The sequence below is a fragment of the Contarinia nasturtii genome, unplaced genomic scaffold (assembly GCF_009176525.2).
Source record: "Contarinia nasturtii isolate CC-2019 unplaced genomic scaffold, AAFC_CNas_1.1 Cnas_scaffold_695, whole genome shotgun sequence".
NCBI lineage: Eukaryota > Metazoa > Arthropoda > Insecta > Diptera > Cecidomyiidae > Contarinia > Contarinia nasturtii.
In genome coordinates, this window is record NW_022198046.1 from 6,389,300 (window position 1) to 6,405,921 (window position 16,622).

Consider the following 16,622-nt stretch of genomic DNA (forward strand, 5'->3'; position numbering starts at 1 on the left):
AAAATGAGTACAATTTAATCACAACTCAAAAAAACTCATAATTAAATTTATCAAAGTAAAATAAAATTCGAGCAACCGACGAAATGTATATATTTCGAAATATCCAAATAAATCGAGTTCCATTCAACCGATGTTATGTTAATTTAAAATTTATAATGTGAATGTGAAAATGATTTTATGTGATTGAAATAAACAGCGTCATGGGTCTTTAAACTCATTTCGTTTAGTACAATGTTAATAAGTAAAATGGAAATAATTCAGTCGAAATATTAAAGCAGTGATTTGATTAGATGTCATGCACGTGCGACATGAGAGCAAAATTGTAAATTGTGTATCGAAAATAAAATTAGTTCCGTATTATTTTGGGGCGATTGCATGTGTGATGCAACTCAATTCCTGGATTAATTTAAATCCATCACATAGACAACCATTGAATTTGTATTCGGATCAGCGTTACATATACGCAACATTTAAATCAAATCGGAGGATGAGCAATTAAGTTACATTCAAATGACAGATAATAATTATTGTCATATCGTTGCCATATAATTCAATTAACTTTGGATGAAGAGTTACTGTGTGAGCAGCCAGCCACCTACCTCTATATTCATGCACGCAAACATCAACCATTTGAACACAGAACTATTCATATCTATGTATATTTGATGCGTACTATTACAAACAACTCAATTACATTTTATCGTTCATGGCCCATACCATTTAATATCGTTTGTCGTGTTTCTCGCTCTCTCTCACTTGCCGTTTGATCGCAATTGTCAACCTGCCGCTCGTTTGTATTGTATTGTTAAGACTGTATAGAGAAAAATATGCTATTTGTTGGGATGCGTCAATAGCTCCAAACAGAAAAAAAAATCATCTAAAATATGTGTTTACTTCTTTGAATTATCGCATTAGCTATATAGCTGTTGGCCAGTAAACACTGAACCACCAAAGTTTTTTATATCAAATTTTCAAAGTATTCTATGATTAAAGTTGAGTTGAGACACATTGAAAAAAAAATCACAGTATGGGAGTAAACGGGCTCAATGACGGGTTAGTTCCGATTTTAAAATTCAAAATCAATTTTTGAACCAGTGATTTGCAGGGAAAAATATATTGTGATTCAGAATATAGTTTTAAGAATTTATCATAATGCAATCAAGTTAGTTTTACCTGAAAAAAATGGTTCGTATTGAGAATAAAACACATTGAACAAAAAAATGTTATAGATTTGATGAACGCAATCATATGGTGGCTGTTTTGCAAGAGAAACAATACAAACAAAATCGATATAAACTTTGCACTACATTTACATTTTAATGTAGTTTAAGTTCTAATGTTTAAACAGCAGACGTATGAAACCAAATATTCATAACAGAGACGTAACAGGCCGAAAAAAATGTGAACGTGTATTGTTTTTCTCATTCAACTCACAGTTCACTGTTGTGCACCACACTTTGCATGCACGTGTTATATCAAAATAATACGAAAATTGGTGTCAAATAATTAAATTGTCGATAAATAACCATTTTCTTTTCTGCAAAACGGATATTCCATCAAAATATAGCATTATTATATAACAGAAGATTCTGGAACATCTATATCTTAAATCCGGTTGCTATCAAATATCGTGGTGTGTGTATGTGTTTATATTAACAGTTCATCTCAACTAAACCGAACATCAGTGTCAATTTTTTTTTAATTATCCAAAACAGTGTTTTGTTCCTGTTCGTTTTTCAGTGAATTCATGACGAGAAATAAGTAAACAATATTCAAATTTGAACTCATTGCATTCATTTTCGGCGATCAACAACATTTCTTACAGTCAACTTAAGAGGGAAAATATCAACTATTCACTATCAGTTTCTCAAAATATCATTCAAAAATATTACCTATATCAATCTGAGATCACAGGCACCTCACGGTTTTGTTTCGTTTTTCCCAAGTATTTTTCAAATCTCAATCATAAAAATGATGGTTTGCTTGCTACTGGAGAACAATTAAAAACAACATTACTGTTGCAGCACATTAAACGTCATATCACAAAGTCAATGAAAACACAAGCAAACAGAACAATCTGGCTCATTGTATTTGTGATATTTTTCATGAAGACAGTGACACAAAATATATTTTCATTATTATCAGTGTTGAAATGAAGATAAATTTGTCAAAAAAAAAAAATAAACATGTAATGTGTGTCTAATGACAAAGTAAGAAGACATTCATCAATCAGTTTTCTTTGGAAGCATTCGACAAACGTTCTCACTGTAGCGAAAATAATTATGCGATTTAAACATTTTGCATTCGAAAAATTATATATAAAGGATTTGAGTTTATGAACGTTGGTCCAATATTTTTTGTACATATATAGAATTTTTTAACGTGTTTTTGTCATTTTTTTCGTTTTTGTTAAATGGTATCATCGAATTTAAATTAAGTGTCAATCAAGAAAAATTGTCGAAAAAATCGCAGACGGCAAAACTAACGACAGTATTCGATTAATAATTAAAAAGTGTCAATTCGGACTAAAATTTCAGTTTAAGGTTGAAAAAAACATTAAATAAATAAAATCGAGGAAAATGGCATCCGAAAATGTTTCGGCGCCATTGAGGTAAACGATGAGTAGATTTTGTGAAGAAATTATCGCAAGTACAGTTAACTCTTTACTTGCGTTGAATATATGTGGGTCTATCTGTTTATGTGAGTGCTGATACGTCACGCTACGGTTATGATGAAAAATATCACATTTTATCGTTAATATAAGTTTTTTTTATTTCACACGCGGTCTACAGTTACAATTCGGCTGCGAAAGAAAACGTTTAAGAAACATGCTTTTATCTACAGAAAAAAACTGTTTTTTTATTGAAAATCAACCTTTTTGCTTATAAAAATGCAATTGCTACCATTCAATAGTATTTTTTTCCTATTAGAAATAATTTCATGCCATGCGGGCCCATTTGAACGCAGCAAATTCAATTTAAATTGAGTTATCGGCAGATTCTTTACATTGTTGAAAATATTTATGTATGTGAGAGAGAAAAAAGTGTCATGTGAAGTGACCACTTCATCATCGGCCTCGTAATTTAACCGAGCTTCGCTACGTCAAAGTATCCACAAAAAGTGTATTCCATTGAAGTGCTTGCAATAATGTATATCTCCCTCTCTTATTTATTTATTTATTGACATTCATGTGCAATTCTGAATTTTCCCCAATTTTTTTTTCACGTAAAAACAGTAAAATAATGACGATTCAGAGATAAACTGAGATAGCAATTTTATTTTTTGTTGCATGAATTATTATAAAATGCAATTAAATCCATTTGAAACGCAAAATAAACTATCACATTTTTTGTGTGTGGGGCCAAATGAAAAACTACACTTTGTACTTCATATTCAATTTTATCTCTCTTTCAAATTAGCACTCAATAAATTTTTCTTGGAAACTGAAATAATAATAGTTTGTCACTGATAACCGTGTATATTATCACATTGGCGTTGATTTATTTTTGTGCAGATAAATGTGTCGCTAACATTTCTTCTCTGTCGTTGTCAATTTCATTTTTATCAATCGCATCTGCTGTTTGCATTCTTTTTTTTTTTTTTCCCAATATATATTAAATTTAACAAATTTTAATTTAAATGGCAACATTTATTGGGTCATTTCAAGCAACAATTCACAATTGATGTTTGATTGTAGCCCATTTTGTGAAGAGTATTCTCTGGCTGCACAAAAAAAATGTGTATCGGTCAATTGGTTCTGGTTACTAAGTGTGCTGTTGTGCGTGCGTATGTGCAGTTGATGGACATGAAATGGAAATTCAATGTTTACATGTATATTAATTGATTGTATACAAACTGCAGGCATATCGAAACAATATATTTCTTCCGTTTTCAACTGGACACCGATTTTATTTTTATTTTTTCGCTTTGCAACACTTGAATTTCGTAACAACAAAAAATGCCATCAATTTTTTGTGGTGAATGGTAATATTAATTCCCGAACATTTTTTTTTATTTTTTAAAAATTTACACCAAACTTGAGAATGTTTTTATTTTATTACGAATTGAACCGGTATTTTATTTGGATGGTAATTGATTTAAGTGGTTTGCCACAGAAAAAGTAAAACCTCGAATAAAATTTCATTAGTTCAAAAATGAGGCACACCATCATTTCCTAGTAATCATTCAATGACACGCAAGACTCGCTTTCCTATCTCCATCTCTCTCTTTCTCCCTTTCTTGCTCTATACGTAAACCAGAAATAGCATTGTGAACGATGTGTTCCGCATTGCAAGCGAGATATCCAAAGTTTTACAAGATGGTCAGATGGAGTTAAGGCCGATGTTTATCGTATAAACTTGATAATTATTTATTTTAGTAGCGAATTACTTGCTAACTTCCATCAAAGTAAAATCATCTAAAGTTTGTGTGTGTGTGTGAAAATAAAGCAATTATAGTCGGTTTGATAAACGTTGTTTCCATAAAGTCTATTGTTTTCAGTGGATCACAAAATGGTTACGATGGTTTATTGAATATAAACCAATAATTTAATCGGTTCGTCTGATTTAATAGCCTTGCTTCGTTTATAAACCCACTCGAAATTGATTAAATTGCATTTTATTGGATGATGCTGCATCTTTTACACCCCCAAACAGCATAATTGATGTTGCATACATGCAACATTGTAAATAGACGAAATATATTGTATATATAAGGGAATTTAAAGTTTACGGCTGTTGCTTGTTTGACCGAAATTCGACATCGTCTAAGTATGTTGACGTTCATACGATATCGATATATGCAATTTTTGGTTAACTTTTCATTTAAGTTGCCCAACCGGAAATTGGAAAATCCTTCAGTTTTGGTTTCTTTAATTTCCAAATCAACATGCATAATTGCATACACACTTCCATTTGGATCATTGAGTCAGGAAATTAAATTGATTATGTGTGGGTGGAGGGCAACATTAAGATAAGCGATTTACTACCTTAAATTGTTTGCGATTGGCTTACTTTTTTTGATCGTAATATCGTACACAGAAAATGAAGACGTTTCATTCCATTGTTGATATAACTGAAAAGTTTGCAATAAATTGATTCTCAAGTGGATTCACTGAGAAGGAGATTAATTGCAAGTATTGGTACTTTTTGGTTTTATGAAGCCGTACAAATTATTTTACTTGAAGAAAATTACTTTCGGTCGATGGCAAACAATAAAGTCAAATTAACCTTCCTCTTCGTAAAAATGAAATCAATGAAACCAGAACAACACCATTCTGACATTATGACGAATGTTGATGTATTCAAATGTTGAATACCGTATTAGTTCAAATTATCCGGATGAAATGAGTATTCAAGTTGACTCAATGAATCAAACAAATGAAATTGGATTTGCCAAGAAGCTCGATGGATTGAAAACAATTGACTGATTTTCAAGTGGTGTAAACAAACTAAATTTATAAGCGATTTTCATTTGAAATCGACGTATAAAGCTAGCATTTTAGTATAATGGGAGAGAACAATGAGAGAGAGAGAGAGAGAGAGAGAAAGATAAGAGAGAGGAGAAAGAGGATGGAGAGAATTATATAGAGAGAAGAGATCCCTTTATGTGTACTAAGTATGAATGTATGAATTGATTTTTGTCGAAAAACAATCAACTTCCTATTTAATAAATTTCCACTTAAATAATGAATCACACAGTTCTACGCTGCAACATTCGAAACCTTCACATTGTTTTACGAAATACAAAAAAATGTAATGAAAATTCGAGAAAAAAAATGCTTTGCCATGGTTTGTTTCGCCATGACTTTGATGCGCATTTAATATTATTGATACAAAGTATGAGAATGAGAAGGTATTAGTTCTGAAGTGTGCAATTTTGTGTGTTTTATATTTCTCACTTGACCGCAATATATTGGCGTTTGGCTGTGGGCAAAAAAAGAAGCGTACACTCAATGTTGCTATCAAATGGGTTAATGGTGTTTTATTGAATGCTGTACACTTGAACATTTTCATTGTGGTTGGCACGCGCGAAAATGGTTTTTTTTCCCGCCGCCAGTTACACTGTTGTTGCGATGAAATCAATTAAAAATGAGCGATCAACCAGAACGAATCGAAACTGCAATCAAACGAACTTTGATAAATTGCTTTCTATTTTTCTTTGTCTCGATTTTTCCTCCGAGTTAAGAATCGAGAGAAGATTTGCCCATTCCGAAGAAAAATTTTTGTTTCTCAAGTTTTTTTTGTAATCAAACACTTCTCAATTTCTCGCCAATTATTTGCACGTTTTTTCTGTTTTTTATTTACAGATCATATGACAATAAATCGTATGGTACAACAGCATCAAATGATGCACCAACGATTGTGTACTGTTTACACGGTCGTTTATCGAAAAGTTGCTGCAACGAGCAAGTGGTGGAGCTTACCCAGATCGAAAGTAAGTATGCGATTGCGGTGATTTCGTTATGTCATCAAAAATGAAATGGATTTTTAAATTAAAATGACTTACTTGCATTTCAGAGCACTGTCACACCGACAATGGACGCACCGAAGGAATTGATGTGCATGCCCGTCGAAAACTCTTCATCGCCAGTATTTTGTGTGTTTTATTCATGATTTTAGAAATTATTGGTGGCATTTATTCGAATTCACTGGCCATTGCAACGGATGCTGCCCATTTGCTGACCGATTTTGCCAGCTTTATGATATCGTTGTTTGCGCTCTGGTTTGCCGGCAGGCCATCAACACGCAAGTAAAATGAAACTCAAGCATTTATGACGTGCACATATGTGAATTACACGCTTTTTTGCTGCCGCTGTTGTTGTGAGCATGTCCCAATATGCGTATTTTATTTCTCTTCATCGTTTGCAGGATGTCATTTGGCTGGTATCGTGCTGAGGTGCTTGGTGCGATTGTGTCAGTTTTAATGATTTGGGTCATAACAGCCATTCTAGTTTATTGGGCAATTGTGCGTTGTATCACGCGTGAATTTGAAGTTAACGCACCGATTATGTTGATAACGTCAGCGATTGCGATTATAGTGAATATTATGTAAGTTGAGATCTTTAGCTGCAAAACAGCAGCAATAACAGTCAGCTAAAACTGTCGGTGTTATGCATTGAAATATCATCCAAACATGTACATGTGTCAGAATGATGACGTGGGAAGCGAAAACAAATGAATGAAGTTTTCGGGGTGAGAGAAACAAAAAAAGGGTTTATCAGTCGAGTAGCACTTTGTAGTATGTGAAATGGTGGAACGAAGATGTTCAAAAATAGTGGATACTTTGACATTTGCAATTAATTTTAGGCGCAAAAACTTTTGCTCATGTTTTACATTCGATTTATTATACTTACGGAATGTAAGAAACAGTTCTCGAAAAGGGTGAAGAAAAAAAAATGATTGCAATAAGAAAGACAGAGTGAGGAAGAAATGAGAAATCTCAACCGTAATTTTAAAACCAACTACAAGTGACTTATCGCCAACATACACCCACACACCCACACAACCATAGTCGTAAGTCAATGCAGTCCCTTTCTTGTCGGGATAAAATATACAGATTATTAGGCGCAATTTATTAGAACTTCACAAACTACGCAGACACTGTCAAAGATAAACTCACATAAATCGTGAGGTGTTTGTTTCGACTTCGGTCATGATTTCATCGTCGTTTTCTCATGTACGTCCGTTTTTCATTCTTGTGTGTGTATGTGCGATGCATGGAACGAAACCGAAAATGAGCATGTTTCGTCATCTTGGTGAACAAAACTTTGTTGGCCATACTATTTTCCCATTTCCGTATCGAATGAAGTAAAAAAAATTTCAGTGATATTTTCTTCGATTTTCTTCCATTTTCATATATTATCATTTAGCATGGGATGGCAACTACATGGAACCCATGGACATTCGCACGGAGGCATGAGTAGCAGCGACGGCCATTCCAATGGTCATGGTCATTCGGAAAATATAAATGTGCGTGCTGCTTTTATACATGTGCTGGGCGATGTACTACAGAGTATTGGCGTTTTTTGTGCAGCCATTGTCATTTATTTTCAACCTACATGGCAACTCGCCGATCCCATTTGCACATTTATCTTCTCAATAATTGTACTGTGGACCACGATAACCATATTGAAGGACGCGATACTTGTAAGTAGTAGTGAAGTGTTAGCTATCTGACTACGAAAGTGTTTTTCCGCATTTTTGCATTTAATTTCTGTAATTCCATCTTTCTTTTCTGTCTATTTTGTTTTACCGCAAAACAGTGCAATTGCATACACATTCCGCAATGGTAACGTTGGCAGCAAAGGGGCTCGAATTACCTCATTCAGTATAACAATTAGAATTCAGAGTTAATGACTGAATGACCTTATCTCTTCATTTTCTTTGCTGTCGTTTTCTTCCTTTTAGCTTCGCTTTCTGTCTCTTTCTCGTACATTGCCTGTCTTCCCGTTATATACTTATGCGATCCCCATAACACAGAGCACTATTCTTGGTATTTCGCAACAAAAGTTCACAACGGGAAGGAGAGAAAAAGAAAACCAGAATACACAGCAAGAGGATATTAAGAGAAAATAACCAGCAAATTAATTGTTATTACACCTGTTGTTGCTGTTGCCGCTGCTATCGTTGCTGTTGTATTATTGTCCGCCTGTGTTTAATGTTGTGTAGATTTTCTTGTTGTTAGCCTTTGCGACCCGCGCTGCTTCTCATTTTCATTCTTCCCACATACATATACAATCACATTGAACCACTCTGAATGAACGTTTTTCTTCTATTCTATTCATTACGCTTATTTACACATATACAGGTACTGATGGAGGCAACGCCAACATTTTTAGATTACACCGATATTATGGAAATATTTATGCAAGTCGACGGAGTAGTTCGTGTACATAATTTACGATTATGGAGTTTGAGCATCAACAAAAATGCACTATCAGCTCATTTAGCAATCGGTAATTAGATTTTCACCGCATTTTGAGAATTTCAACATCAACGTTGCTTTTTTTTCATTTCGATTAATTTTTTTTTCTTCATTACATGTTCCTAACTTAAAATATTTTCTTATTGCGTTCCATTTACTTAAACAAGATCAAAATGCAGAGCCTGAGGATGTGTTAAAGAGAGCCAATAGTGCAATTCAAAAGAAATACGAATTCTTCGAGACAACGTTACAAATAGAACGATTTCAATCGGAAATGGATGATTGTCAGCAATGTGTCGGACCGTTGAAATAATGTACACACCAGAAGTCGTTTGCTCGTTATTCATATGCCAGGAATGCCATTCATAGACTAAGTCGCACCGTTTTTTTATGAATAATAATACAATATCATGGCTATTTATTCACATAAGAACATTGGTAATTGTTTGCATAGAAAGAAAGAGATTTCCAGCAGTAACCTGTGTTTTTAAGCAAATACAAGCAAAAAATTTATTAAACATTTTGTCCAACATTTTGGACTGTTTTCAAACCGAATCCATTCGTATTTTATTTTCACAACCGTTTCATTCGTGCAAAAAAAATGCAGAGCATGAACAAGTGAATGAGATGGAGTAGATGAAAGGGGAAAAAGGAGAGGACAACAATAATACTCAAGTAAAACCACTTTTCATTTGTTTGCCATTCATTAAAAGTTCATTAATTTTGCATAATTATTTCATACAATGAGTCCGATTAAGATTAAAGGATGAGATAACCGGCAGCACTAGCACAGGCGAGTGCTAACAAAAAGGAGAAGACGCCAAAATGAAGCGTACGAGCAAGAATTAGCAAGCGAGAGAGAGACTTGAAATTGAACATGGACTACAATTTCATGAGCTATTCCTTTGTGTTTTATTTATTATATTCGTTGTAATACATCATTCAACGAACAAATATTATTCATATTCTTTAGGAAATATGAATGGACAAAGTTTTCCAACCAGAGAAACTCAACACCGAATCCGATTACATTCACTTTGCTTTCTTTTGTTTTCCAACGAAAGAAAAAACCATACGCACACACATAAAATATATGTGCGGCAACTAATCCTCAACCATATAGAATTAAGGCCATCAGCCAACAGCCATGTTCACATGTGCGCTTAGTATTAAAACCATTTGGAGTGTTACTCGGTGATATCTGCTTTTCCATGTATTTTCAGTTGGTTTTTTATTTATCTACGAATTTTATTCGTACTTTCAAGATCATCATTTACGATTTCTATTCATTTGTATTCCAGTTATATATAATCTCTAATAGTCAATTAGTCTGAGTAACTCAAAACGCTCATTCGTTCTGTCCACAAAAAGTTTTGGTTATGCACATACATTGAGTCTATTAAAAATTTTCAGTTTTATGAATCGATTATATTCGATGGCGCCAATAAAACTGGGCTGACAGTAATTGGTCACAAATGTAAAGGGTTGAAAATACGCTCATATTTTATTGTGCAGTATCATTGGAGCAATCGATTATAAATCAGCTTTCGATTTACGCAATTTTCGCTTAATCAATGAAGTACGGGTAATCTTTTTGACAAAGTAACTTTGGTTTTTTAATTTAGTTGGAAGAAATGTGGCATAATAGACAGAACTCTTTAGCATTTAAAATACTTTTGATAAAGTGAATTGCTAATTACCAATGACCATCTTCACTTCGATGTGACTTAAATTAAAAGTAAAACTTTCGATCTTAACCTCAGATCTTTCGCATTCAGTGTAATTTATTTATTTCCACATTTTAATTCGTATAAAATGTGAATTATATTTGTTGAATAAAAGAAAATCCGGTGATTCTCTTGGGCCAAAATGGTATTAAAAATGGCGACATCTGCAAAAACTCGTTATTGACTTGAACCTTGATGGTGAATGTATTCAACTGTTGTTCGTACTCGTTAAGAATCTGTAGAAGTGAAAATTGCGGTAAAAAGTCATTATCGAACAAAAGAAGTTTTTGATTCGTGCTCGTGATTGCTTAAAAGTAGTTGGGAATAATACTGTAAACTTGCATCAGATGAAGTAAAATCCATAAGTATATAATTTGAGGCTGTCCGAATGACATAGAGAATCAACATGATAAAAAACGCGCACACACACACGTAAGTGTATGGGAAAAATGTCGAATGAAATGTAGAGAAACGTTAATAATTCTTATCAGACAGACTTTCTTCCCTTTTGGTGGCTTTTAAATTTAGTTCATTTAACTTTTTCTCTTTGCCATTCTCTCGATAAAAGCAAAACGAATCGAAGGCGATACGTGAAAATGTGTAGCAAACTATGAAGGCGAAGCCAAGTCAAGAAAGTAAATGATAACAAAACGAGAGTGTCGCACGAAAATGGCAACACAAGAAGAAAAAACCATCGAAAGAGCGACAAGTTTACACATGTACAGTACAAGAGTGGAGAAACATTACAATTGTACCATTGAGCTAGATAAAAAGTGCTGTTTTCCTGCAACTTTTCCATTTGTACCTGACATGCAGAAGAAGTGAAAAAAAAAAGCCCGAAACTAAACGAACCAAAATGAAAACACACACATATACATACAAAAGCCAGTAACAAGTAGAAAAACAAACCCGAAATAACATTCTGGCATTTTGCATTGAACTGCATCGTATTTACAAATATTTGACTTTTTCTTATAGTTTCCTTTCTTGTTAACGCGTCAGTCGTTCGCATTTATGCCTTTTCTATTATTCAGACGCTATTCGTTTTGCTAAACTTTTTATGGCATTCATAGCTATAAAATGAAAGCATTCACAATATGGAAAATGGTTTTCTTTTCGCAAATGTACATGTATGAATTGTGCGCTCAACCACTCACACTCGCATGCACACATGTCTCTGGCTGATGATGTTTGTGGATGTGCTTGAAAATGCATTCACAATATTATTGATAGGTCCTGATTTTGACTGAAGGAAGTGTTGATAACGGTTTTTGAACGAAGAGTAGCTTGTGAATGTTAAATGCGATGTTCTTGTGTGAACTCTATCGATATACACGATTAATGTCATGTATACATTTAAGCGCTTTAGGGCACCGTCAATTGATTTGCTTTTAGCGGATTGAAAAATGATTTGTGTGTATGCGTGTTTTTTTTTCTATTTTTATGCAAAAGAAAATCGATGGCCATTGTCATTTGGCATTCGATGCAACTAATTTTCAACTGTTTTGATTAAAGTTATGTTCCATTGTTGATGTCACATTGCACGAATAAAAAAGATATCCTGTTTTTCCATTTCGTGTGGCTGCTAACAACAAAAACATGTTTTGTGTGACTCGCTGTCAAACCGAATTAAAAATGCATTTGGTACATTGAATGGAGTCCAGTCGAATTCCACGATTTGCAATTCAATTGGTTTTTCTCTTTAAATCGTCCATAAACGTTTCATTGTTTCCAAGTCTCGCCACAATATTGTCGGTGTATGTGATCCATTCAAATGCATGCACTGATAACACTTCACATGCTTTTTATCGAATTAAAATGTGAAACAAGCTAAAATGTGAAATCAACTATTACTTCGTGCATGCAGTTCTTTCTCTTGTTTTTCACATGCAGACATTGACATTTTTTTGAAAATATCAACGGCAATATATTCATAATATGAGTTTGAATATATTGCAAGCGAGGAAAAATGACAAGTTGGAAAATGTGAATAACAAAGTTATGCGTGAGTGAGAGTTCGTCTCATAGAAGTTTGAGTAAGTAATTTGATTCGTACAAAATATCGTTTTTATGTATTTCCTTTTGTGCGGTTCTTTTACGTTTATTCTTTGAAGAAGATCACAAGAAACTGTTTCTCAGAGCACTAAATGTTAGGAGGAGCGCTCTGAGGAGCTGTTAGAGTAAAAGAAATTAGAAAGTTAAAAAATATTCAAAATTGATAATTATATGGACAAATAAAGATTTAAACGGATAACTACTTACCAGTTCCAAATTTAAGATGCCATGTTATCTAGTTTTCAATGTATATTTTTCTGTGTGTATATTGATCCGATATGGTCCACAAAAATTCCAAAATCGTCGTCGTATGTGTGTTTGTGTGATGCATGAACAAGTGCCATTATTGCCTTACAACAAATGCAGGTAAATCGATTTTGTGCAGTGTTTATGCAATCGAAAAGTTTCTCGTTAGCAGAGAAAACTGTAACAAAATTTATGTTTTCTATCAATTTTCACCTTTCTTTCGTTTTTTGCTTGTTTACCTAAAGAAACTTCCAACGATGTTTATCCTGATCAAAAAGGAACCACATCGAACTTCTTCCATTTGCACGCAAACGAAGCAAGAGTAGTTTCTGCACAAGTGTTTGTGTATTTTTCGTCTTCTTTTTTTCTTTCCATTTTTCAAACGACGATGGTAATCCGATTGAAATTGCAAAAGTTACCGTTTGCAGTTTGCTACTCTCTCTCTCTGTCTCTGTTCCTCTCTCTCTCTCTCTGTGTGTGTGTATTCAAGTTTTTTTTTGCTGCCACCACATATATACGAATAGTTTCACCTACATACGCATCGTATATTATTTCGAATAGGTGAATTTATTTGCAACGGAAGTCTTTCAATGAAAGAGCAATTCTTTTGTGTCTCTGTCAATCAATACAGGGAAAATTCAATGTTTACACGCAATTTCCATTTGGGTCAAAGCTTGTTTATTACTCAAGTAAAATTCCGTCGTTGATTTCGAGTATAATTCAATTTTGTAAGTGTAAACACTTTTATATACATACTGTATAAAATAATAAGTTAAATACATTCAGAAGTTTGGTTAAATTGGTATTTGTAGGCGACACATCTTATGTATTCCTGTTTTTCTTTCATGCAAAATTGGACAAAGTCTTTTGATGTCCAATGCACCAAAAATGTCAAGTTTGTGGTTGTTTGTGCAACAACCACTTGAAATTCACGTTCTAGTTTCTGTTACATTGAAAGTAACCCCATGCGAAATTCTATGTAAAACTTTAAGTATCTTAATAATGGAGCGTCTTAATTAAAATTTATTTACAAATTGACTTTAAATCAGTCAAAGACAAATTGAGATGCGATTCGTCCCTTTCAAACTAACCAAGTTGAATTACTTCATTTTCCAGCAAGTTTTGATTCTTTATAATGATAATAGTACGCGCGACAGAAGAAAAAAGAGAGAGAAAGAGCGGATATTATATGATTTTATTTCCAAGAAAGTTTTCACCCTCTTCACCTCTCGGCAGCGTGTATTATTCAAAAGATGCTAAAGATTTATATGTGTACGCCGAATAAAAGCAGTTGCAATTTTAAACAGTTAAAATGGAGAAAGATTCTTATTTTTGTTTGTGGCAAGTTGAAAATTGGTCTCTTAAGGGACTTAACAACACTTTTGGCAGCCAGCACCCAATGTGTGTATTTTGTAAATATACAAAAATGCCATGAGCAGGTAAACTCTTTCACGTTCGATATATATTTACTGGCTCAATTTATGTTGACTGGCCCAAAAGTGAACATCTGCATGACGGTTGAACTCAAAATTGTTGCCTTTTGTTTTTATTCATGCTTTGGGTATATATATGTGTGTGTGTGTCTCTAATGACAAATTTCGATGCTTACCCTTTTGTTACTTTGTAAACGTACGTTGACATTTTATGTTTGTTTTGGCATTAGAGAGTCGTGCAGTGAGTCGTGTGCTTTTTGCTTCGCTACAGCTTCGCGCGTCACATCCATGTAAAATCGGTCGTAAATAGTAGAAAATAAGTTCGTTTTACCCGATCATTATTTAATGTCACATCATTTTTAGTTATCAGCGAAGACAGGTTTATGCATGGTGCTTGGCACACAGAGACACACACACACTTGCTTTGTGAAATGCTGGGTTCGTCGGTGCTGCTGTTGGAAAATAAAATAAAAATCAGGTCAGAGATTAAGATTTAGTGTTGGCATACAGTGTTTTCACCTTGATAAGCATGTATATTTTGTGTTCACCCTCGTGTGTGTTATAAATGATAAACGAACAGCAAACTTGAGACTTGCAAACTATTCGTGTCTTCAGCGATAGCCTAGGGGACGGAAACCATTAGCTAGTTTTTTATATTTCAAGTAAAAACTAGGAAAATTAGAAAAAAACTAGCAAAAACTAGAAAAATTAGCAAAAATTAGCAAAAATTAGCAAAAATTATTTGATCCGCCATTTTAATATTCTGCCATGATTTGGTGACTAAATCAATTTTACAAGTCGCCTATTGAAAGAAACAAGTACTTTATGCACGATTTTGTGTTAAAAAAGAATAATTAAATTATTTTCCTCTTTTATAAGTGTATAATTATTCAAAACACATAAAAATATGTCTGAACAACAAAACGTCAAAATACTTCATTGTGTCAGTACAATCATTTGATTGTTATTTGACAGAACAAAAAACTAGAAAACTAGCAATTTCATAAAGGAATATTAGCATTATTAGATTATTCAAGCAATAAACTAGTAAATTAGCTAAAAACTAGTAAATTAGCTATAAACTAGAAAAACTAGCATTGGTTTCTCTCCCCTAGGCGATAGCAATAGAGAACGGTGCATCGATGTTTGCCTGCAATCATGCTTTTATTTGTGAAAGAAGCACATTTTTCCATCTCAAATTTATTCTTTTGCACATTTCATCAAACCATAATTCGGCTATATAATGATCGTATCGAATTTAAGATGCATCGAATTTCTTTTTCGCCACCGAATCATTGAAGCAAATTATAAAATTATACTTTATGAATGCAGACAGCCATTTCAATTGATTATTACCGTAGTTTTCTTGTTAACTAAGTCAAACTCTTCCGTCGGTGAAAGAAAATATCAACTGTAACCTACTGCACAAACATGAAACCAAATTGGAAAAAGGAAAACCAAATCAACAATTGCGCTGCAAAGCGAACATTTTGACGAGCGAAACGAAGCGCTCACGCCAAAACCCAAGCGAATTGCATTGTTGACATTTTATGGGTATGTGTATCGTTATTCGTACTTTCATTCATTTTGTAGCCGTTAGCGTTACTTTTACTTCTTGTTGCAACCAAAAGATGAGAATACGTGTTTGTTATTCTTCAATTCTTTTGTTACATTTTTCAAATATTTGGCTTACCATTTTTCAATTGATTGAAAGAACGCGAGGGAGAGAGGGGTGGATGAAGTGAGAAGGAAAGTGAGGGTGATGGAGCGATGTATTCCGCTTAACAAGAAAATGCGCTTCATTGAATGCAAACCATGTATCCAAATAAATACGACGAAGCCAACAAAACACAGTCGAAGAGAAAAAGAAACAGCGAGCGCATTTGATGCAGTTTTCGCGAATCGATGTTGTGCAATTCAATTTAGTATGAAAATAAAAGCAAAGAGAGGCACTACAGACGGAAATTCGAATAACGAATCAGAGAACAAACGAGTCGCGTTCACGAATAAGAAGCAGATGTGTGGTACACATAGAGCCAAACGCAAATCGTAACAGTAACCAAGAAGCTCGACATGTATCGTCAAAACAAGAATACAAGCGAATGAACAATGAGAACAACTATGCGAAAACTTGTTAAACAATTTTCAAAGCAAAAGACGCTGATTCAATTTAATTTCCAATAGTTTCATTTTCTGTTTCGCTGAATCGAATTTTGAATCTGAAACAAGATATTTC

At 33.7% G+C, this 16,622-nt stretch overlaps 1 protein-coding gene across 3 annotated transcripts; it reads left to right on the forward strand.

The window, feature by feature from the left end:
- Positions 1 to 848: 848 nt before the first annotated feature.
- On the forward strand, positions 849 to 9,480 carry LOC116341330 (zinc transporter 2). 3 transcript variants are annotated; one of them, XM_031768318.1, is made up of 7 exons: positions 849 to 1,053; positions 6,308 to 6,435; positions 6,519 to 6,750; positions 6,870 to 7,049; positions 7,871 to 8,147; positions 8,809 to 8,956; positions 9,093 to 9,480. In XM_031768318.1, exons 1-7 carry the CDS (start codon positions 1,028 to 1,030, stop codon positions 9,236 to 9,238), a joined length of 1,137 nt encoding a protein of 378 aa, XP_031624178.1. In that variant the 5' UTR covers positions 849 to 1,027; the 3' UTR covers positions 9,239 to 9,480. The 3 variants fall into 3 exon arrangements, with proteins under 3 accessions (XP_031624178.1, XP_031624177.1, XP_031624179.1); XM_031768317.1 differs by lacking the exon at positions 849 to 1,053 and adding an exon at positions 2,226 to 2,611; XM_031768319.1 differs by lacking the exon at positions 849 to 1,053 and adding an exon at positions 2,666 to 2,700.
- Positions 9,481 to 16,622: the final 7,142 nt, after the last annotated feature.